Source organism: Lacerta agilis, chromosome 2, assembly GCF_009819535.1.
Source record: "Lacerta agilis isolate rLacAgi1 chromosome 2, rLacAgi1.pri, whole genome shotgun sequence".
NCBI lineage: Eukaryota > Metazoa > Chordata > Lepidosauria > Squamata > Lacertidae > Lacerta > Lacerta agilis.
In genome coordinates this window covers 19,025,021-19,047,754 of record NC_046313.1, presented here as the reverse complement: position 1 = coordinate 19,047,754, position 22,734 = coordinate 19,025,021, and the positions used below count along the sequence as shown (strand labels likewise).

At 47.2% G+C, this 22,734-nt stretch overlaps 1 protein-coding gene across 1 annotated transcript; it reads right to left on the bottom strand.

The window, feature by feature from the left end:
* Nucleotides 1-1,741: 1,741 nt before the first annotated feature.
* DHH (desert hedgehog signaling molecule) lies at nucleotides 1,742-22,471 on the bottom strand. Its single transcript, XM_033138805.1, has 3 exons — nucleotides 21,815-22,471; nucleotides 5,525-5,786; nucleotides 1,742-2,482 (listed from the first exon to the last, which is right to left on the bottom strand). Exons 1-3 carry the CDS (start codon nucleotides 22,121-22,123, stop codon nucleotides 1,815-1,817), a joined length of 1,239 nt encoding a protein of 412 aa, XP_032994696.1. The 5' UTR covers nucleotides 22,124-22,471; the 3' UTR covers nucleotides 1,742-1,814.
* Nucleotides 22,472-22,734: the final 263 nt, after the last annotated feature.

The window sequence follows — 22,734 nt, the reverse complement described above, 5'->3', positions numbered from 1 at the left end:
AGAGGAGTCAGAGAAATTATCTTTAGTAAAACACACATAAAAACACTACTGTAAAAAAGGGGGTGGGGGAAAGAGACGTTAAAACACAGCTTACAAAACACAACCCCACCTCTCGCAATCCTCTTCCTGGCAAAACGTCAAATTAATACCCACCATGAGACAAGAGGTGGCAACAGACCACACTTAAATTACTACTTTATAAATATAAAAATAAAAACTCTGAAGCGGCAGCTAAGAGTTACAACAGGCTCCGCAAGTGTGAAGGAATGGACTTTTTAAGTTTCAGCAGTTAAGTGTTAAGATGGCCCCCACCCCACAAATGCGCAGAGCGGGGGTGGGGGTGAGCTTCGCATGAGGTCCAGGTGGCAGAGAAAGGAAGGGGACAAAGGGGTTGTGGCTTCCCATCATCACAGAACCAGCCAGTTGCCCCAGCCTACAGAATAAGAAGGCAGCCCTTTCTCTGCGAGAGACTGGAGTCTTCCATCTTGAACCCACCCACCTACCCCCCGCCTCCCTTCCCATTGAATCCAGTGTTGTGACTTAGGTTAAGTCAAGGATGCCAGGTTAAAGTGACCCTGTGCACGCCAAGTTTCAAAGCACCCGCGCTGCAAATAGGACCCTCGGGCTCATTGCCCAGTCCTGTCTGAAGACTACATCATTGCGGACGCACCTCTAGAATTAGGGGCAGCCCCAATGGAACCCCTCGGTTATTTTTGTATGTCTTCTGAATACTGCAGTGCACCTCTGGAGGTGGGGGGGGGGAGGGGGTAAGGGCAAGGGCACAGGCCCAATTCATTCTCCCAGACCTCCTTGGCATGAAATCTCTCGTTTGTGCCCCCCCCACCCTTGCCCCACTCATCTTTGCGGAGCAGCCGCAGAGGGAGAAGAGCAACATCTCGTTTTATGCTAATGTCAAGCAATGGTCGGGACAACCATCTGGAATGAGGGAAATCCACCCCACCCACTAAAAACCAGACGGTGGGGCTTACTGGCTTTGTGCTAAATTTAGGAGGAGGAGGAGGGACGGAGAGCGCCTTTCGACGTTTGCAAGCTCCACAGACACGTCTGGATAAAGCCCAGGGCCTTCTGAACGCAGCCCACGGCAGGCGCATTCAAGTCATGCATTCCAAATCCTACGCTGCTCTCCCTGCCGACAAACCCTTTCTCTCTCTTTCACTGCAAGTGGCTTCACGAGGCATCAGCAGATGCAGAGGTTTTCAGCCTATTTGGGTCCACGGCTCCCTTGACCGACTGCATTCTTTCTGCGGCACCCTTGTGGGGCTCAGGAGCCCAGTTAGGTCACCCCTTGCCTGCAGAGCCAGCAGCCCCTCACTCCTTGTGGAGTGTTCTCTCGGCCTCCCTCTCCTCTCCCATCTCCTTGGGCGTGCTCTGGGCAGCTGCCGCCACTGCCCTTGGTCTCTGAGCTACCCTCCTCCCCACCCCAAAGAGAGGTGCCTCCGTCCTCACACTGCCCTACAGGGAACCGGGAAGCACCCCCTGGCGAGCCCCAAAGGCACCGCTCGCCTGTGGTGCTTGTAGCCAGGGCTGCTGCTGCAACAAACAGCTGTGCCAGGCTTTGGGAGGCAGAGACGTAAGAGGGCATCAGAGGAGGGAGGGAAGGAAAGAGGGACAGAGGCCAGTGTTGCCCGCGGCACCCCTGACCATCATTCAAGGTGCCCCAAGTTGCCATGCCACACCAGTTTAAAACCACTGATCTAAGGAATTATTGCCAACAGGGGCCAAGCTGGAGTCCAAACTCTCTATCCTTGTCTTATGGCTAGATGAGCTTAAATCTGCACGGCAGGCTGGAGTCTCTATGGGCGAAGCGTGTCCTGGCCCAGCACGCCCCACGCCAGCCGGTACAGGAACTGTGAATACCAATGCATGCCCGTCTCCTGGGCGCTGCAGTTCCTGGCTTCGCCTGCGAGAGGCAGCAGCGAGAGGAGGCGGTGAGCCAACCTTAGCGGGGTGAAAGCACGATGGGCCCATTGGTGGCTTTCGAGGACGGCGTAGCACGAAGCCAGCACCCCGTTCACCAGAATGGTGCCGTGCGAAGTCAAAGGGGCGTACACCCCGACGCCCTCTTGCCGCCACACGCGGACCACCCGAGCGGGGTGCAGCTGGCGGCCGCCTGCCCGGTGCGCCAGCACAGAGTCCCCCACGCGCACGCGGCTGGCAAACACCGGAGAGAAGTCCGCCGTGCTGTTGGCTGGGTCCCGTGCGGCAAAGACGAGGTGCGAGGGCGTGAGGAGGAGCCGGCGGACGGGGCCGTCCGTCTCGATAGCCACGAAGGTGGTCCGCCGGTGCTGGTCCCGGTCGAGGAACAGCAAAACCTCGCTGGGAGTCACCTGTCCACTCTGGTCGACGCTGAGCACGTGGTCCCCTCGCCAGAGCTCCGAGAGGCCTCTCTTCTCGCCGTTCCGCAAAGTCACCGCTGCGTCGCCAGGAAAACAGCCTCCAGCACGGATAGCCATGGAGTTATCTAAGGGAGCAGAAGGAGATAATATTTATACATACATACATACATACATACATACATACATACATACATACATACATACATACCCCACCCCATTTGGCTAGGTTTCCCCAGCCACTCTCCCAACAGCAGTGCCGGATTTACCTATAAGCTAAACAAGCTATAGCTTAGGGCCCTACTCTCTTGGGGCCCCCCAAAAAATTAAAGGGAAAAAACAACTGGATTTACATTTCCAAAATGTAAGATATAAAACAAATAAAATAAGACCTTTAAATAAATAAAATATTTTGTTATATGGCTTTAGATACCTATTAGGTCCATAAAGTACCATATAGCATATATTCAACATAAAAAAACAGCGACAATGTGTTGTTGACAAAGGACAGCTTTACCTTCAGTAGCTTAGGGCCTCATCAAACCTAAATCCGGCCCTGCCCAACAGAATAATAATAATAATAATAATAATAAAGCAATAAAACATCAAACATTTAAAACTTCCCTAAACAGGGCTGCCTTCAGATGCCTTCTAAAAGTCAGGTAGTTGTTTATTTCCTTGACATCTGATGGGAGGGCATTCCAAAGGGAGGGCACCACTACCGAGAAGGCCCTCTGTCTGATTACCTGTAGCTTCATGTCTTGTAGTGAGGGACCCGCCAGAAGGCCCTCAGAGCTGGACCTCAGTGTCCGGGCTGAATGATGCAGGTGGAGATGTCATTAGAAGTGCTGTGGCCTTTCATCTCACAGAGAAGGGAAGTGTCCCCCTAGTTCCCTCAGACCCTTCAAGGGTCCCTATTTTCCAGGGACAGACCCACATTTACAGAAGCCATCCTGGAATCCCCTGCCTTTCCTTAGGATGTCCCTATTTTCATCAGAGGATTGTTGGAAGGTATGGAGTTATGCAACCCCCAAAGCCAAGGGGATCAGCAACTATACAGCCTTTAGAAGACACCTGAAGGCAATCCTGTATAGTTTTATTCTGTTATAATATACGTTGGAAGCCACCCAGAGTGGCTGGGCAACCCAGTCAAATGGGCGGGGATAGAATTTCCCTGTTCTCATGAGAAATGTTGGAAGGTATGCTCCGTATGTGGAATGCAAGGAGTTCTGTCTCCTGCTCAAGGCCAGCCCTACCATCGGACAGCCTTGGCAGCTTGTGAAGTGGGCAGCATGAATGATGTTGCAGGAAAGTATTTTCTACAAGGCTCTCTAGAAGCCACGCCTTATTAGGAACAGTCGAAGGAGCTGGGTATGTTTAGCCTTGAAAGGAGGAGCCTGAGAGGAGATGTGATTGCCGTCGTCAAATGTCTCAAGGGCTGTCACATGGAAGATGGAGCAAGCTGATTTTTCTCCTGCTCTGCAGGGTAGGACTCGAACCAATGGCTTCAAGTCACAAGAAAGGAGATTCCCACTAAACATCAGGAAGAACTTTCTGATGGTAGGAGCTGTCCAACAGTGGAACGGTCTCCCTTGGGAGGTTGCAGACTCTCCTTCCATGGAGGTTTTTAAGCAGAGGTTGGGTGGCCATCTGTCAAGGATGCTTTAACTAGGAATCCTGCATTGCAGGGGGTTGGACTAGATGACCCTCAGGGTCCCTTCCAACTCAACAATTCTATGCTTCTATGGGGAGCAGGAGAAGAAGAAAAAGAAGAAGAGTTTGGATTTGATATCCCGCTTTTCACTACCCGAAGGAGTCTCAAAGCGGCTAACATTCTCCTTTCCCTTCCTCCCCCACAACAAACACTCTGTGAGGTGAGTGGGGCTGAGAGACTTCAGAGAAGTGTGACTAGCCCAAGGTCACCCAGCAGCTGCATGTGGAGGAGCGGAGACGCAAACCCGGTTCACCAGATTACGAGTCTACCGCTCTTAACCACTACACCACAGGAGAGACATGTATGCAGCCTTGAACTTCTTGGAGGGAAAGGTGGTGTATCATGTAATAACAAACGAAATAGGCGGCAGGCGAAGAGACGCCTTGGGAAGGAGGGAAGCAAGGGGACACCAAGCCAAGCATGAGCTGCAAGCCCAGAATATGTGTGTGTGTGTGTGTAGATTCCCTGTTGGAGGATCAAGAACCCGGGAATGAATGAAAAGGGCCAGTTGTAGGACACAAACAGTTCTTTGCACTGTTGGGCAAAAACCAAACCACACTATTTGGGAAATTATATATAATGAGTTGAAAAACATGTTTAAAATAACCTTTGTTAAAAAGCCTGAAGCCTTCCCTTTAAGAGTTCTAGGAGCCAAAATCCCAAAGGAGCAGGAAAGACTATTTATGTATGCGACCACGGCTGCATGGATGTTACTGGCCCAGAGATGGAAAGAAGATAAAGTTCCTACCAGAGAGAAAAATGGCAGATGAAGTAGATGGACTATGCTGAAATGGCTAAAATGACCGGAAGAGACAGAAATAGGGAAGAACAACATTTTTACAAGGAATGGGGGAGATTTTAAACTTATTTTAAAGACCATTGGAAAGAGTTAAAATCGTTAGTAGGATTGGAATATCACTTGTAGCTTAAGGTTGAATTCTGGACATAATGGAAGAGGTAAACGGTTTGGATTATCATAAAAGATGCCGAAGGAATTGATTAATAATAGGACCCACATAGGGGAGGATGGAAGTCCAGGAGATTCCTTGGAGTCTTGTCTTTATGATTTATAGGTAGGTATATTTATAGGTAGGTATAGTGTGCATGCACACAAAAGCTCCTACCAAGAACAAACTTAGTTGGTCTCTAAGGTGCTACTGGAAGGAATTTTTTTATGATTTATGTTTGATATATTTTAAGTTGAAAAACCAAATAAATAAATTTAAAAAACCTTAGTTTACCTTAGCACACTAAGGTAGCAAAAATGTCCCAAATTTTGGTCTTGCTCCCGTTCCTTAAACGGAGCATGCGATACCTGCCCTCTCCCAAAACTGGAGAAGCATCCCACAGCCCTCACATTCATGGCCTCTTGTGCAAATCTCACTAACAGGATCTTCCACCGCCACCCTTTTTCCAGAACTGGGAACCCCAACTTGAGCTCCTTCCTCCTGTTTACCTGCTCTCACAGACACGTGAATGTGTGCCTTCGACTCGTAGTAAACCCAGTCGAAACCAGCCTCTACTGCTAAGCGGGCCAGCATGCCGTATTTCTCCCTGTCGCGGTCAGATGTCGTGATGTCCAGCGCCCGGCCTTCGTAGTGCAAGGAGTCAGGCAGGTGGTGTCCGTCTTCATCCCAGCCCTCCGTCACTCGCAGCCTCGTTCCCGGCCACATGTTCATCACCGCAATGGCCAAGGCATTCACCCGGTCCTTGCAACGCTGCAGGAAGCAGAGGTGGAGGGAACACTGAACATTCATGCTTTGTATATGGGAGGGGAAAGTGCTCTAAGGGAGAGACTCTGGACATCAGTCAAAAGACAGCATTTTACATGCGTTATAAATATGCAACACCAGGTGGCGCTGTAGAGCAAAAAACTTTTCTATGCGATTTTAAATGGAGTTTTTTTCCATTTAATTTATGACTTATTTATAGCTGTTGCTTTTCCCTGTATGTAGATCCACCCACACGTTGCCTGGAAGAAGCTGGCTTAAGAGAAATTGGGAGCAGAGGAAACTGCCTTATACAGAGTCAAGCACCTGGTCCATCTAAGGCTGCAGTGTCATAAGTTTATAGGGTGCCTGGACTCCCCTTCTGATTTCTGGGTGCCAGATATTGAATTTAGCATGTTGAAATACAAGCAAAGGGACCGACCTGGTGATGGCTTAATAAAGCTGAGTCCTTACGTGGGACAATGGAGTGGCTCTGTGCTAGGGGGCAATTAGGGACATGGGTGGCGCTGGGGTCTAAACCATTGAGCCTCTTGGGCTTACCAATCAGAAGGTTGGCGGTTCGAATCTGCATGATGGTGGTGAGCTCCCGTTGCTCTGTCCCAGCCCCTGCCAACCTAGCAGTTCGAAAGCACGCCAGCGCAAGTAGATAAATAGGTGCCACTGCGATGGGAAGGTAAATGGCGTTTTCATGCACTCTGGCTTCCGTCACAGTGTCCTGTTGCACCAGAAGCGGTTTAGTCATGCTGGCCACATGATCTGGAAAGCTGTCTGCGGGCTAACGCTGGCTCCCTTGGCTTGAAATGGGAGGTGGGGCCCTCCCTCAGTTAGTAGGACAAAAGGCCAGTGGGGCAGAGTTTTTGTAGGATTTCAGATCACAGGGCAAGGTGGGCAGGCTGTTTTTATGCTGCTTAAAGGAGACGCAGAACATGGCTGATTCCTATTTGAATCCAGGACTGTGCCTATGGGAGAAGCAAGAGCTTTTTGGGGTGTCAGTGCTGTGAACCCCTCCACGGCAGGCTCAGGTTGCATATATGTGTAAATAAACCATATACCCTAAAGACAACCACAGTCTCTGCTGTGCCTCATTTTCAAAGGAAACACAGATGCTGAGTAAATGCCTGGAACCTCTGGAATTTCACACCGCTGTGAGGATTGGGCCGGCAACTGACCCTAAATTCCCAGCAGTGCAGCAAAACAAAGACAAAGAGGCACAGAAGAAGCAAGAGAAGACCTAGACACATTGGCAACCCACCAGTCATTCTGCTGGACTACGATTATGGCCACACACTCAACTATGCGTGCAAGAAGGAAGAAACGATTGGACGTGTGTGGCATGATGATGTCACATATGATGTCATGGTGCCCTCTGGTGAAGACAGCAGCAGGTGGCATCCTCTGGCTCTTGCAAGAGCTCAGAGCTGAAGCCCCCTCCCCATGCAAATCCATGACTAAGCAGAACAGCACAGGCTCCACATACAAGGTTCCAGGTTTGTCCCCTCCCAGGAGAACAGGATGGAGAAGGCCACATACCAAATATGAAAATCAGGGTGACTAGCATTTGACCCAGTGCCCTCACTCAGGTAACAGATTTTGTGCATGTCAATGTTATCGTTAGCTGCAACAAGCTTTTGCAGGTGGAAATCAAAATAACTAAGGAAGGCAAGGAGGTACCAGTTCCAGAATAGACTTCTTCTCACCTTTCAAGCCTTTTCTCTGCTAAATCTAATTATCAAATGCCGTATCTGACAAGAAGGAGAGCAAAATAATCAAACAAGCACCTTGCAATCAAAAATGCAATTGCAGAAAGTTTTCAGGAGCCCAGTAAGGTTTTGCTTTAGAACAAACACAAATCTGCTCTGAAAGTATTTGTTTATTTTCTCGGAAATATTTTCTAAGCAGCTTTAATACACTTTCCCCTCCACCCTCCGATTGCTGCGAGGTCAGTTTATTAAAAAAAACCACCTAAGAAAGCAAGCTTTTTAAAGCAGGGGGTGAGGGAGCCAGTGGGCTGGATCCTGGCCACTGAGAATTAACCATTAACTCTTTGACATTAGCCTACCTCCTTCCTGGAGCAGCCATGTGGAAAAAAAGCAGTCCAGTTTGTTACTAGCTGCCCTGAGAAAAACACATTCTGATTTGCTCTCTGGTTTTTAATTAACCTGCTTTCGTCTGTGCAGGGTGAAGGGTGGGCAGATATAGAAATTTTGGGACCTGAGCAAAAATCCTGCTCGCTCTGGCCACTACTTCCAACAGCTCCCCCTGTTGGCCTAAATTGAACCAGGACATTGCTCTTTAACAGCCTGTTTCAAACGAAATCCCTAGGAGAGAAAAAAGGGGAAAAAGACGCTTCTGGCATCTTAAAAACACATGGCTTTCATGGAGTAGAATCGTCTTCGTTGGATGCATGAAGTTCATACCTTAAACATGTGGGTTTTTTTAAAGGTGCCCCAAAACTGTTGCTTTTGCCGCCACAGACTAGCGTGGTGACGATAAACACCATCTCCAACTCCTTGAAAGATTCCATCAATGGTGTCACCAATTTTTTTTGCACATCACTTGGGAAGACATGTGAACTAATGCCACATTATTGGAAGAAGCAAAGTTCACCAGTGTTGAAGCAATGATTCTTCAACATCAACTTCGTTGGACTGGTCATGTTGTGCGGATGCCTGATTATCGTCTTCCAAAGCAACTACTCTATTCCGAACTTCAAAATGGAAAGTGTAATACTGGTGAACAACAAAAGAGGTTTAAATACTGTCTCAAGGCAAATCTTTAAAAAATGTAGTATAAACACTGACAACTGGGAAACACTGGCCTGCAAACGCTCCAGTTGGAGAACAGCCTTTACCAAAGGTGTCATGGGCTTTGAAGACGCTCGAACTCAGCAGAAACATGCTAAGAGGAAGGCACGCTTGGCAAACCCTCACCGTGATCAATTCCTGCCCTGAAACCTATGTCCCCACTGTGGAAGGACGTGTGAATCCAGAATTGTCTCCACAGTCAATCACGGACTCACTGTTAAGACCGTGTTCATGGAAGACAATCTTACTGGGCTATGAGCGATTGCAGAAGAAGAAGAAGAAGAAGAAGAAGAAGAAGAAGAAGAAGAAGCAGAAGCAGCTTCTGGAAATTGGGAGAGAAAAGATATCTGGATGATTGTATCCATTTTCTCGCCATCACTTTGCACAGTTATCTCCTGCGATGACAGAATCACAGGCATCCCATCCTTGGTCCGTTTCTTACAGCACCCCCTGCTGTGACTAGAAAAAAATGTAAACGCGTGGAGATACGGTAAATTGTGTCACAGAAGGACAATGCATGAGCGCCTATCTCAGTTCCTAGGGTGAAGCCATAACAGTTAAACTGTTTGCCAAGGGATTGAAACAAAAACAAGAAAGTTTTTATCGCTTGTGCTACCAGTGCAAAGAGAATGCTATCATCGTATGATGGACAGGGTGTAGCCTTGATGAAACAGGAACAACTAGTGCCAATATTCCCAGTTTGGGAGGGAGGGGAGGGTCAGGGTGATGGAAGTGGAACTGGAAAAGCACTTGTCCATTTTTCCTTTGCCTAGGCCTTGCTGATCAGAAGGTCGGCGGTTCGAATCCCCGCGACGAGGTGAGCTCCCATTGTTCGGTCCCAGCTCCTGCCAACCTAGCAGTTCAAAAGCACGTCAAGTGCAAGTAGATAAATAGGTACTGCTCCGGTGGGAAGGTAAACGGCGTTTCCGTGTGCTGCTCTGGTTCGCCAGAAGTGGCTTAGTCATGCTGGCCACATGACCCGGAAGTTGTACACTGGCTCCCTCGGCCAATAAAGCGAGATGAGCACCGCAACCCCAGACTCATCCGCGACTGGACCTAACGGTCAGGGGTACCTTTATCTTTACCTACTCGAAACATCTTAGGTACATATCTTCCTTGGGGGGGGGGGAGCACTTGTGAGGGTGCTGTGACTGGCTGTGGCTTCCTGTTCTGTGCACACTGTTTGGCACTCCTAGGTTTCACCTCTGCATCATGTGCAGAAGGGCCATGTACCATTCACAGCCCATCATGCAACCAGGGGCACACTTTGGTGTTTCAAACTTCAGAAGCACCCTGTGCAAGGCCAAAATCGTGCTGCCCCCTCCCCTCGGGCCTCTCACTTTCCGATCTGCTCAATTCACTATGTCACACACTTGCAGTGCCCCCTACGCTGGCAGCTCAGTGGGGCGGAACTGGTCACACTGCCATAAATTCAGCCCCAAAATCATGGGAGGAGTGTTGCCAGGTACTGTTGTAATTTTTGCTTATTACTGTACCCCACCCTTTGCCCTTGGAAGCCTTATAAGAAACTGTTGCAGGAGAGGAACTGTGAGCAACATTCGGGGAGGGGAGTTTCTCAGGTGAAACGGCGAAGCTCCTTTGTTATTTTTCCTATTGCGTGCTGTTGTTTAAATAACCTTGTTATGATAGAATGATAGAAGATAGGGGCTGTGTATTTCTTTTATTTTTAAGATGGAAAAACATATGATATAGAAATTGCCAAAGTTGATATATAATGAAAATCAGAAAGGAGGGTCTTTGGGGAAGTCCACCTAAGATGAATATGAAAATAAGGATTAGAAAATGTATAATTACCTATATGTTTTGTTGAGTTTTTGTTTTTGTCTCAAGATGTTGTTTTGTGTTGTTTGTATTTTATGTTTTTTTTTCTTTTTCTTTTTTCTCTGTTTGAAAATCTTAATAAATTTTATTTAAAATAAATAAATAAATAACCTTGTTATATTTATGGTTTTTGGTATGTTATTATATTCACAACTGTTTTGCTATGATTACGAGATTGCTTTCGTTGTGTTTCCTTGAAATACGTCCCTGTTTCTTTGTTGCAAGCCACTTTGAACCGGATTTTTTTGTGAGCATGGAAAAGCAGCATACAAATAAAAGGAATGAATGAATCGGTTTCATCTGTTGCGTGCGATGCAGTTACACACATGCACACACACAATTCCTGTGACTTATAAAAACAGCCAAATCTGCTTACATAATTTTTGTGGTGCAGTTTGGTGACGTATAAAATTACTTGTTTATACAGAGATCCTGTGGTCAGCATTAAGATGCAGTTACAGCAGGAGTAGCCCTATAACAGGGTAAAGGTAAAGGTAAATGGACCCCTGACCCTTAGGTCCAGTCGTGGACGACTCTGGGGTTGCGGCGCTCATCTCGCTTTATTAGCCGAAGGAGCCGACGTACAGCTTCCGGGTCATGTGGCCAGCATGACTAAGCCGCTTCTGGCAAACCAGAGCAGCGCATGGAAACGCCGTTTACCTTCCTGCCAGAGTGATACCTATTTATCTACTTGCACTCTGACATGCTTTCGAACTGTTAGGTTGGACCAAGCAACGGAAGCTCACCCCGTCGCGGGGATTCGAACCGCCGACCTTCTGATCGGCAAGCTCTAGGCTCTGTGGTTTAACCCACAGGGTAGAAGCTTTTAATGTGCAATGGGAAGCTTTTAAAAGTGTAACGTTTTATTATGTTTTTATATAAGAAGTCGCCCAGAGTGGCTGGGGAACCCAGTCAGATGGGCTGGGTACAAATAATAAAATTGTTGTTGTTGTTGTTGTTGTTAGACAACAAGACACAGATGAAGAAGGAAGGAAGGAAGGAAGGAAGGAAGGAAGGAAGGAAGGAAGGAAGGTGTTAAAAATGCAACTCCCTGATTTTCTCATGATGCAAAATTACAGCAATTTGAAACAAAGGTGGAAAGCCAGATAAAGCTCTATGGGAAGATGATAAAAGCTGTGCCAGCCAGAAATTTTAACTCCCCTTCAAGGCAACCGTATGCAACTAGCTCACTGCCTCTGTCCCATAAGCTCTCTGCCCCTGCCCCATGGCTGGCAAACTGATTTCTTCCACACTCAGACAAGGCAAACATCTGGCCAAATGGCACGACCTCTTCTTAGAAAGAGCCAGGAGATGGAGATATGAGCACCGTTCTAGTAGGGTGGTGCAGAAAAGAGAGAGATGGGATTTAATAAAAAGGGAATATAAGCCTTATCTATAGTGAAAGGAGCACGCTTGAAGCCCAAAGAGGAATGTGCGACACTTTCCATCGGCTCCTGGGCCGGAGGACAATAGCTGTTTTCCAGGCCCAGAATTACTTAACGCAGCGAGAATTCAAGCTCCTCGGGTAATAACAGCAAAATCATCAACTTTGCCACAAAGGACTCTTTCAGCTGCTCCACACTCCCTGCGCTGGTGTCAGTGCAGCGGGGGGGAAAGGGCACCGTAGGACGTGTCATAGATGGGACCTTGCCGGGTTGACCAATCCTCCCCCTGCTACTCCCACTGGGGTTCCTTCAGCACCCAGCGAACGGAGCAGAAGGCGTCCAGACCAAGCGGCTGGTTTGTCTCTGCCGATTGTGAGCTGCAAGGAACTACGAAGCTAGGAGACTTGCTGGAAGGCCATTTGATTTTTAAAAAATCATCTCCCTGCCCACTCACATTCATGGGCCTCGTCACGGAACAGACTCGTTCCCCAGCCAAAAATCATCCAAGCTGGATTTATCGCTGGAGGCTATCAGAGACACCTGCCCTCTGGCACATTTGACAGACAAATGCAAATCACAGAAGGTTCAGCCCCAAAAACTATTAGCCGGCTTTTAAATCTGTTTTCAGGATCTTAACCCAAACAGAATCCACATAACAAGGGATGGATGTATAATAGCTCAGTTGGAAGAGCATGAAACTCTTAAAACTCTGGGTCATGGGTTCGAGTCCCATGTTGGGTGAAAGATCCCTGGATTGCAGGGGGTTGGACTGAATGACCTTTGGGATCCCTTCCAACTTTACAATTCTATGATTCCCTTATGCAAGCCATTTACACAGTTCTGGGAAGCCAGACACTTGATGGTGGGAAGCCTGAGGGAACTACAAAAACTAAATCCATGTGTATCATGGGCTGAATCCAACTAAGACTTCACTCTGGGGCGCTGTGGTCTAAACCACTGAGCCTCTTGGGCTTGCCAATCAAAAGGACAGCGGTTCGAATCCCCATGATGGAGTGAGCTCCCGTTGCTCTGTCCTAGCTCCTGCCAACCTAGCAGATCAAAAGCACGCCAGCGCAAGTAGATAAATAGGTACTGCTGCAGCGGGAAGGTAAACAGCATCTGGTTTCCATCACGGTATCGATTGCGCCAGAAGCAGTTTAGTCATGCTGGCCACATCACCTGGAAAGCTGTGTGTGGACAAACGCCGGCTCCCTCGGCTTGAAAGTGAGATGAGCGCCACAACCCCATAGTTGCCTTTGACTGGACTTAACCCTCCAGGGGTCCTTTACCTTTACCCTAAATTTAAAGCACCAGCATGCCACTTTAAATAGTAATGACTTCCATCAAAGAGTTCTGGGCACTAAGTTTGTTAAGAGTGTCGAGACCCCTAATACCCGCACAAAGCTACACTTCTCAGAGTTCCCTAGGAAAAGGGATTGATAGCAAGAGTGAGTCATATGGTTGGGTCTGACAGGAAGTCGGGTGGGTGTGGAATATTTCTTGGTACTGTTTTTCTAAATTTTGGGGTGGGTGGGGGAGTGAGTGTATTCCTTTTTTCCTTGCTGTTTTGTTTATGTTTTGTTTAATGATATGTTATGTTTGGTGTATTATTTAAATTATTACAGATTCCCTTGCAATAATTTATAGGGGAATAGAATTGGATATCAGTTAAGAATAATAACCAAACCAAGCGATTTCAGTAACTGTAAATATTTTTTCCAAAGCTTTTACTTTTGTTTGTATATGGAACGTTTATTGTGCATTCTTGTTAAACAGTGTACAAATGATAAATAAACGATAAAAAAAGGAAAAGGGATTGATTGTTAAACTACTCTGTGACATGAATAGGAGTTTCTTAACAACTCTTGGCACCTTTAACAAACTACCGTTTCCAGATTTTTTGCGGGAGGAACGTTGACTGTTTGAGTTGGTATGAGGCTGCTTTCAATGTACAGACCAGACGGTGCTTTCGCCCTACTAAGAACAGGACCCTTAAAATTAATGGGCAGCATAACTCACCCATTTCAGTGGGTCTCCTCTGAGTATGACTTAATTCAATAAGCCCAAATGTAATACAGGTAATTTAATATAATTAGAAATACAATTGTGGAGTGCTTGTTAAGACGTCTCTGTGCTTTTTGCACTCAAGATAGTGTAAAGTAGTAGAGACAACTTCAGCAAACGTTTCAGCAGGAAATGGGTGTAATGTTCTACATTCCTGAAAATAAAAGCAATTTTTTAATTGACTGATTCATTGATTGAATTCATATACCGCCCTATACCCAGAGGTCTCAGGGCGGTTCACAGAATTGGAGATCAACACACACAGAGAAGAACCGATTTTAAAGGGTTCCACAGATCTTATCTCTCACTTTCCAGAAGCACGTTTGAAAGCACGAGAGCCAGCACAAGTCTAGGCAGAAAGAGAAACTCCTTTTACAAGTAAGACCATGTAAGTAGCAGTTTGAAGTAGCCTTGAAATTATTTTCATATCACAACGGCAAGGCTGGAAGTCTCAACATGAGGCTGCAGACTCACTTGCATATTTGGTAGAGTTCTCCTTGCCGTTTGTCCATTTGGGATCAAATTATCGAAGCCAGGGATAGTACAAACAGATTAAAAATTGATCCTCTTATTAGTCATTGAGAAGGAGGGTTTCAGAGTTGCAAATCTGCTTTGCCTCTTCCCCAGATTGATTCTGCTACCATTTCCTTAATTTGCCACTGTCCCTATTTATTGGAGTAGGTTTTTTGTTTTTAATAATGCATTTACTGGAATTTTGCTCTGGCAAGTGAAAGCATGTCTCCATACCACTGGTGGTAAGGCTATATAACACAGGGCCAGGGAGTCTTTTTCAGTCCGAGGGCCACACTCTCCTCTGGGTAACCTCCCAGGGGCCACATGTTGAGGGGAGGAAGCAGAGGTCAGAGTAAACAAAGGAATTTAAGAAGTACCTTTTGTACAGGAGAGTATTTTCCACAAGGCTCTAGGAACAGTTGAAGGAGCTGGGTATGTTTAGCCTGGAAAAGAGGAGCCTGAGAGGAGACTGTCCTCAAATGTCTCAAGGGCTGTCACATGCAAGATGGAGCAAGCTCATTTTCTCCTGCTCTGGAGGGTAGGACTCGAACCAATGGCTTCAAGTCACAAGAAAGGAGATTCTGACTAAACATCAGGAAGAACCCTCTGACAGTAAGAACTGTTCAATAGTGGAATGGTCTCCCTTGGGACGTTGTGGGCTCTCCTTCCTTGGAGGATTTTGAGCAGAGGTTGGACGGCCGTGGATGCTTTACCTGAGATTTCTGCATTGGGAGGGGATTGGACTTAGGTGACCCTTGGGGTCTCTTCCAACTCTACAATTCTAAGATTCTGTGATACAAACCCCCTTCGCTGTCCTCCGCCCAGGGAAGCAAAATGCACTATCAGAATTCAAGGACACATTCCAGCCAGACATAAACACTCACAAAGGGGTGCAAAACTGAGTTGGGGCGGGGTGCAGCCTGAGTAGAGGGTCTGTAGCTGGGGACAGTGTATGAGGAGAGTCCCATGAAGCAGAAACAAAGGCAGGGGGGAGCTGAATCTGAAGTTTCCCACCCATGCTATAGATTCATATATATCAGGCATGTCCAACAAGGTTGACTGTGATTCACAATCCAATATAAAAACTGGCAGGGATGGGTGCAGGGGGGAAGGGCACGTGCCACCTGTGTCCCCCCCCCCCATATTGGCTGCTTCCTCTGACATGGTGGGGGTGGATGCAGGGAGGGTGTGCGCTGATGGGGTAGGGGTGGGCGCGTGTGCAGCGTCAAAACAGCCCCTCCCAACGCCTCCAGCGGAGGGTGGGTGGCGGTTGACCAGAATTCATCACAGGACCTAGCCATCAATCACAATCGACGCATTGGACATGTCTGATATATATCATCAGCGATCCCTGCTTTATGTCCCGACTGTAAAACCATCATGGCATCACATCAGAAAGGAATCCTGATGCCCTCTAGCCCTGCTCATTGCCCTAACACCCTCTAGGCCGGGGTCCCCAAACTAACGGCCAGGGGCCGGATGCGGCCCAATCGCCTTCTAAATCTGGCCCGCGGATGGTCCGGGAATCAGTGTGTTTTTACATGAGTAGAATGTGTGCTTTTATTTAAAATGCATCTCTGGGTTATTTGTGGGGCCTGCCTGGTGTTTTTACATGAGTAGAATGTGTGCTTTTATTTAAAATGCATCTCTGGGTTATTTGTGGGGCCTGCCTGGTGTTTTTACATGAGTAGAATGTGTGCTTTTATTTAAAATGCATCTCTGGGTTATTTGTGGGGCCTGCCTGGTGTTTTTACATGAGTAGAATGTGTCCTTTTATTTAAAATGCATCTCTGGGTTATTTGTGGGGCCTGCCTGGTGTTTTTACATGAGTAGAATGTGTGCTTTTATTTAAAATGCGTCTCTGGGTTATTTGTGGGGCCTGCCTGGTGTTTTTACATGAGTAGAATGTGTGCTTTTATTTAAAATGCGTCTCTGGGTTATTTGTGGGGCCTGCCTGGTGTTTTTACATGAGTAGAATGTGTGCTTTTATTTAAAACGCATCTCTGGGTTATTTGGGGGGCCTGCCTGGTGTTTTTACATGAGTAGAATGTGTGCTTTTATTTAAAATGCATCTCTGGGTTATTTGTGGGGCCTGCCTGGTGTTTTTACATGAGTAGAATGTGTGCTTTTATTTAAAATGCATCTCTGGGTTATTTGTGGGGCCTGCCTGGTGTTTTTACATGAGTAGAATGTGTCCTTTTATTTAAAATGCATCTCTGGGTTATTTGTGGGGCCTGCCTGGTGTTTTTACATGAGTAGAATGTGTGCTTTTATTTAAAATGCATCTCTGGGTTATTTGGGGTCCTGCCTGGTGTTTTTACATGAGTAGAATGTGTGCTTTTATTTAAAATGCGTCTCTGGGTTATTTGTGGGGCCTGCCTGGTGTTTTTACATGAGTAGAATGTGTGCTTTTATTTAAAATGCATTTCTGGGTTATTTGTGGTGCCTGTCTGGTATTTTTACATGAGTAGAATGTGTGCTTTTATTTAAAATGCATCTCTGGGTTATTTGTGGGGCATAGGAATTCATTCATATATTTTTCTCCAAAATATAGTCTGGCCCCCCCACAAGGTCTGAGGGACAGTGTACCGGCCCCCTGCTGAAAAAGTTTGCTGACCCCTGCTCTAGGTGTTGCTGAACTATGTCAGCCCCAGGCAGCATGGCCAATGGACCACAGTGGTACCTCTAATTACGAACTTAATTCTTTCCGGAGGTCCTTTCTTAACCTGAAACTGTTCTTAACTAGAGGCGCGCTTTCACTAACGGGGCCTCTTGCTGCCGCTGCGCCGCCGGCACACGATTTCCGTTCTCATCCTGGGGCAAAGTTGTCAGCTCAAGGTAACCCTTCCAGGTTAGCGGAGTTTGTAACCTGAGGCGTTTGCAACCTGAGACGTTTATAACTCGAGGTACCACTGTACAGGATCCTACTCCCCTGAGTGACACACACACACCCAATCCAGATTGCAGCAGGCAACCATGGGAGAGAAGCTCTCAAAGAGCTGAGAGCTACTGACAACTTGGGCCAGTGAGACAAGAAATGCAGTACTTCCAGAAGGCCCAAACAAACCGGGATCTCTGTCTGATCTGAGCTGGTCAACCCCAGATATGACCGTCAGCTCCTGAGCATGAACAAAATACCTCCATAATGGAAGCGCCCTCTGGAATATTTGCAATGGAGCCGAAGCCCACGCTGTCCAGCTTCCTGTCTCCATTTAGGGCAGACCTCAGTGCCCCAGAGGATCCAGCCAACCTTCCTGCAATTCTTCCCTTTGTTCTCTCAACACCCCCATAGCTATTAAACGTTAAATGCCGGCTGCCAACCCTCACCCACCCTGCCTTCGGATGGCATGTTGTGACTCAGCAGCAGGAAACTGGAATGAAGTCAGCTTTCTATTCACAAAAAGGCGAAATGTCGTTGTTCCATTCTCCTCTCCCTCCGCCGATGCCCTGACAAAATTGATAGACAATAAATAGGACCTTTGCGGGGAAATAATACAGGGAACAGTATGCAATTTACACCTGCATGATGCAGACATGATGTTTCTGCCAGGTTATGTCTGCTGGTGAAATGGTACTGCACAATTGTGACTTAACAGTAGCACCCTTTAGGCCAGGAATTTGCAGCACACAACTGCCCTATTCCCAAGTTCCCTATTTCTTAGGCTACACTGATGTAGAAAACACCTATCCTAAATTGAAAACATGATATATATATATATATTTCAATCCCCACCGTTTCTATCCCTCTGCCCCAATCTTCCATTTGAGGCTCTGTCATATCTTTGTATGCTCAATTTAAGGTGGGGTCATTTAACTAGGAATATAGTTCTGCAAAACATGAAAACAAAAGCGATTCCATTCACAGCTCTCCAAGCTATTGGGTCAAACAAGTTATATACCATGGTAGATCTGCACATCTTTGGACCGAGTCAAATGCAGCTCACCAGCTGCATACTGTGGACTGTCGAATGCTCAGTGCACAAACATCACTCAGAGACTGTGCAGTCCAAGGCAGGCGGCAAAAAACTGTGGCACCAATTGGAGTTTTGCATTTGGCTTCAAAGGCAGCAGGTTCTGCAGGTCTGTCCTGCCTAAATCAGACAAGATGCAAAACTTCATGAGGTCTTCCTCCTTCACATTTACAGGATTGTATGTTAGAACTGGGAACAGGAACGGTTTTCACTGTGATCCAAAGGAAACTTCAGATGTTGGTGAGACCTCACACAAATGCAAAGAGACAGACCTCTACTTTTCCAATTTAAGACGTCCTCTAGGATCAGAGTGAAAGAGATTATTGTGTACACTTCTGAACTTTCCAGGGCACAGCTGAGAAGACAGGGAGCAATAGGTGTTATTGTCATTAATGCCCAAAGACTAACCAGAACCGTGTGGCTTCTCTTAACAAGTATTTTCCCCTAAGGATATACAAAGAGTCCTGGTGGATCAGACTAAAATGCCTTCTGCCCTGCTTTCCAAAATAGCCAATGGAAATTCCACAAGGTAGGCACAAAGACAGTACAGTGCTACCTTGGTTCTCAAACGCCTTGGTTCTCAAACACCGAAAAGGTACCACTGTATATTTGGTGCTTTTGTTTTTGCTGTTTATCTTGCATTTTTGTTTTCGAGGCTTTTTCAGTTCACTGGTTTTTGTGACTGTGTGGAACCCAGTTCAGCTACCGATTGATTGTGTGACTGCAGAAATGGATAAAAGCCCCCCATCTAAACAATGACTATTATCAGTGCAGGTTAAGAAAAAATAATAATTTTAATTTTCATCATCTACAATATTGTCTTATTTATTTTATAGTATACAGTAGTGCATTGATTATTGCTTTCATTTTATGGATCAATGTTTTTTTAAAAGTCTGGAACAGATTAATCCGTTTTGCATTACTTTCTATGGGAAAGCACGCCTTGGTTTTGGAACGCTTTGGTTTTGGAATGGACTTCCGGAACGGATGAAGTTTGAGAACTAAGGTACCACTTACAGGTAGGTAGCCGTGTTGGTCTGCCATAGTCAAAACCAAATGAAAAATAAATAAAAAATTCCTTCGAGTAGCACCTTAGAGTACCACTGTAATGCTCTCCTGATCTGGCTCTCTGGCAGCAGATATCCAAAGGCCACTTAACTGCCTCTTAACATGGAGGTTCTCTTTAGCTACTAAGATTGCTCGCAATGGATAGTCCTGTTTTTCATACATTTGTCCAATGCCCAATCTACCTATTGGCTACTGATGGGACATGACCGGGTTCATCAATTTCTATCAGCCGACACTGGGTACAATCCATTGGATACAATCCAGTTTTTTAGTTATTTACTTTTACAGCTCCTGTTTGCTTATGTCCGTTGTGTGTTGCGTCGCCTATCTGATCTGAGTTTTGTGGGTTAACATGCGGAGATGAGTTTGGATTACCTTCTTGCAAGGACATCAGGAAACCAAAGAGGAAAAGCAATGAGGAGGGAGTTGGAAATGTCCAAGGGAGAAAACAAAAGCAAAGGTCAGGACATATTTAACAATTAGGAAATTGGAAAGACGGCTCCGGGGTTGTTGTTTTTTTCCCCTAGTTAGAAATTGACCAGACTAAAATGTAACTCTCTGAAAGTTGTGTTTTGCCTTAAATGGGAGGTTTGAAAGAAAGAAAGAGGAAACGGCTCTCCTTTTCTCAGCCTGTCTCAGTGGTTTATCACTCACACTGCCCAACACTGATTCATCTGAATCCCAGGAAACTTAAAGCAGGAGCTGGAAGCAGTTTTGTACCTACATTGTGCCAGTTTTAAGGGCTGTATGAGGTCCTGGAGATAGAGGGGGCACTCAGTATTATGCCCTGATTTAAACACACTCAAGTTTAACTTCCCTACCGCTTGATCAACCTACCACTGAAGGGCTCTTTCATGCATTCATCAATCTCCATGGAGAAAACATGTGCAGTCCATATTTTCTTTCCTGCACTGAAATTGATTTATACATTCTACCCCCCCACCCCTTTTCCATTTAAAAACACTCAAGGTGCCTCAAGATCATAGACTTTTCCAGCACCAAAATAAAAAATAAAAAATGATGGCAGTTAAGATGCAGAATTAAAAACTAACTTCAACAATAAAGTACCCTGAGAAAAAGATAGCCTTTGTGTGTTAAGAAATGACAAAGTTGCTACGGCTATTAGTAATAATTAATACCAACAACAACACCAACACCTTGGGCTATTCCGTCATTCCTTGCAAAGTGTAGCAAACGTCTTGAGATAAGATGGTTTTCCATGCTGCAGATTAAAGACCATACATTTCAGTGGTCATGGAATACGGTGTTCACAAACGTTATCTGCATTTAAGAGAACATCTTTCTTGTGTGAAGAGAAGCCCTCAGAGCGCTTTCAGACACAACACTTGAGACTTATCTCCTGAGTCTCTCTCATACTCTGCAACACATGTGAATGTTGTTTACTGCAGGGTTGAAATGGGAAAAAAGCCATCTAAAAACAAAGTGTTTGCTCTGGCCGCTGTAGGTTTTATGGGTGTGCACGAAGTCCTGAGAGCGATAATGTATCTCCTGCTTGATATCTGAATGCCTCAAAGGTTCTTTTCTCAGATACTGTCAAAGGGCGAAAAGGATGAAGGGGAGGCCATTCACAGCTTGGAAGGAGACCGACAGGATTAGGTCCTCCTCTCCTTCCTTCATTAGTGGATCTGTGAGATTTCAGATTAGCCAAGCGCTATAAACCTGCCTGAGGAAGTAGAGGTAGGTGACTCTCCCAGAGATCCGATTGCCCAAGAAGATAAACTAACTCCCTAAAGAAAGTTCACTGCTAGCAATTGATCCCAGACACGGTGAGTTAGCAAATGCCACCTGCTCCTATAGGCTCTGTCACTCTCCTTTCAAGTTCCCAAAGCCCGAGTTCCTGGCAGTGGCACAAAAGAATTAAGTTTGTTGAAGATCCTCTCTGTACCAAGTAGCGTAGTCTGAAAATAGCAGGTTATAACTCAGATCTGCCCTGCCCAGCAGGAAAAGCTCTCTCTCTCTCTCTCTCTCTCTGGGTGAAACAGAGATCCGCAGAACTAGTTTATCTTAAAACTAGAGGTTCCCTAGAAAAAGGCTAGTCTATAGGTAGCTACTGGTGTTTGATTATTTGAGCTTGAGCCCAGCTTCAATTCCTACATGGGAATTATGGGAGAGAGCAGTGGTTAATACTCAGAGAAAGAGATAATGAAACCTGATGAGAAGTCATATCCTCTAGTGTGGATATCGCAATGATGTGTCAAGATTTATTCCAGTTAGTAGTGAGTGGAAAGGTGGTCAACCATATAATCAAATATACTAGGCCGAGACCTGCGTCAAATTAAGCCCTGGATGTGTCAAAGGCCCCCGGAGATCTGGGCTCCACCTTGGCCCAACCAACTGGCAGCACCCACCTCAGTCATCAGCCGGTCTGCCCCTGTGTTCTCTTCGTCCTTGAAGATGATGTCTGGGTTGTAATTGGGCACCAGGTCCTTGAAGCGCTCCGAGCGGCGTCCGATCTTGCCCTCCGCTTTCCCGCTGGCGCCCAGGGTCTGCTCCGCCACATTGGGGACAAACTGCTTGTACTGCAGCGGGGTCAAGTTCTTGCGGCTAGACTGCTTCCGACCCACCGGGCCCCTACCCGGGCCGCAGCCCCGAGCAGGGCGCCAAAGGCAGCTGGCCAAGCAAAGCCCGAGCAAGACGGCAAGGCGGCGCCAGGCCATGGCAAGCCAGGTGCCCGCAGGGCTGCCTGGCCCTCTTGCTCCCCAAGCTCTCCACTCTCTCCCGTCAGTCACCAGGGAGGATGTCCAGTAAGACGGGCATCATCACCACCAGGGCAAGGCTGCCTTGGGATGCCTTGGCACCAGCCCACACATGCAGCTGCCCACCGCTGGTGCCAACCAGAGCCTGCGCCAGCACGTGGATCCTCTCTTCTAACTCATGCAGTGCCACCCACCAGTGTCCATAGGAAAGCCTGGCTCCTCCCCGTGCCAAGCGCGCAGTGCCCCTTCAAGCCGGCCATCCCAGCCGGGCAACACCTTCCGAGGGCAGCCCGGCTCCTTCTCGCGGGCGGCCGGCCCGATGCTGCCCTCCCGCCGAGGTGGCCGTGGCGGGGCACCGCAGCCGGGCTCCTGCGTCCTTCGCCCGGCTCCGCCTGGAAGCCCGGCCCCCGCGAGCAGCTGTGCCAGCGCCATCCCATCTGGTGCCGCCCTGGGCCCGGAGGGAGGCGCGCCCCGCAGACACCCGCTGCCTGCCTAGGGCGGGCTCCCACCCGCGGGGCTCGCAGCGCCTCCGATCGAGCCCCCTCGACGGCGCATCGCCATCCCGGCTCTGG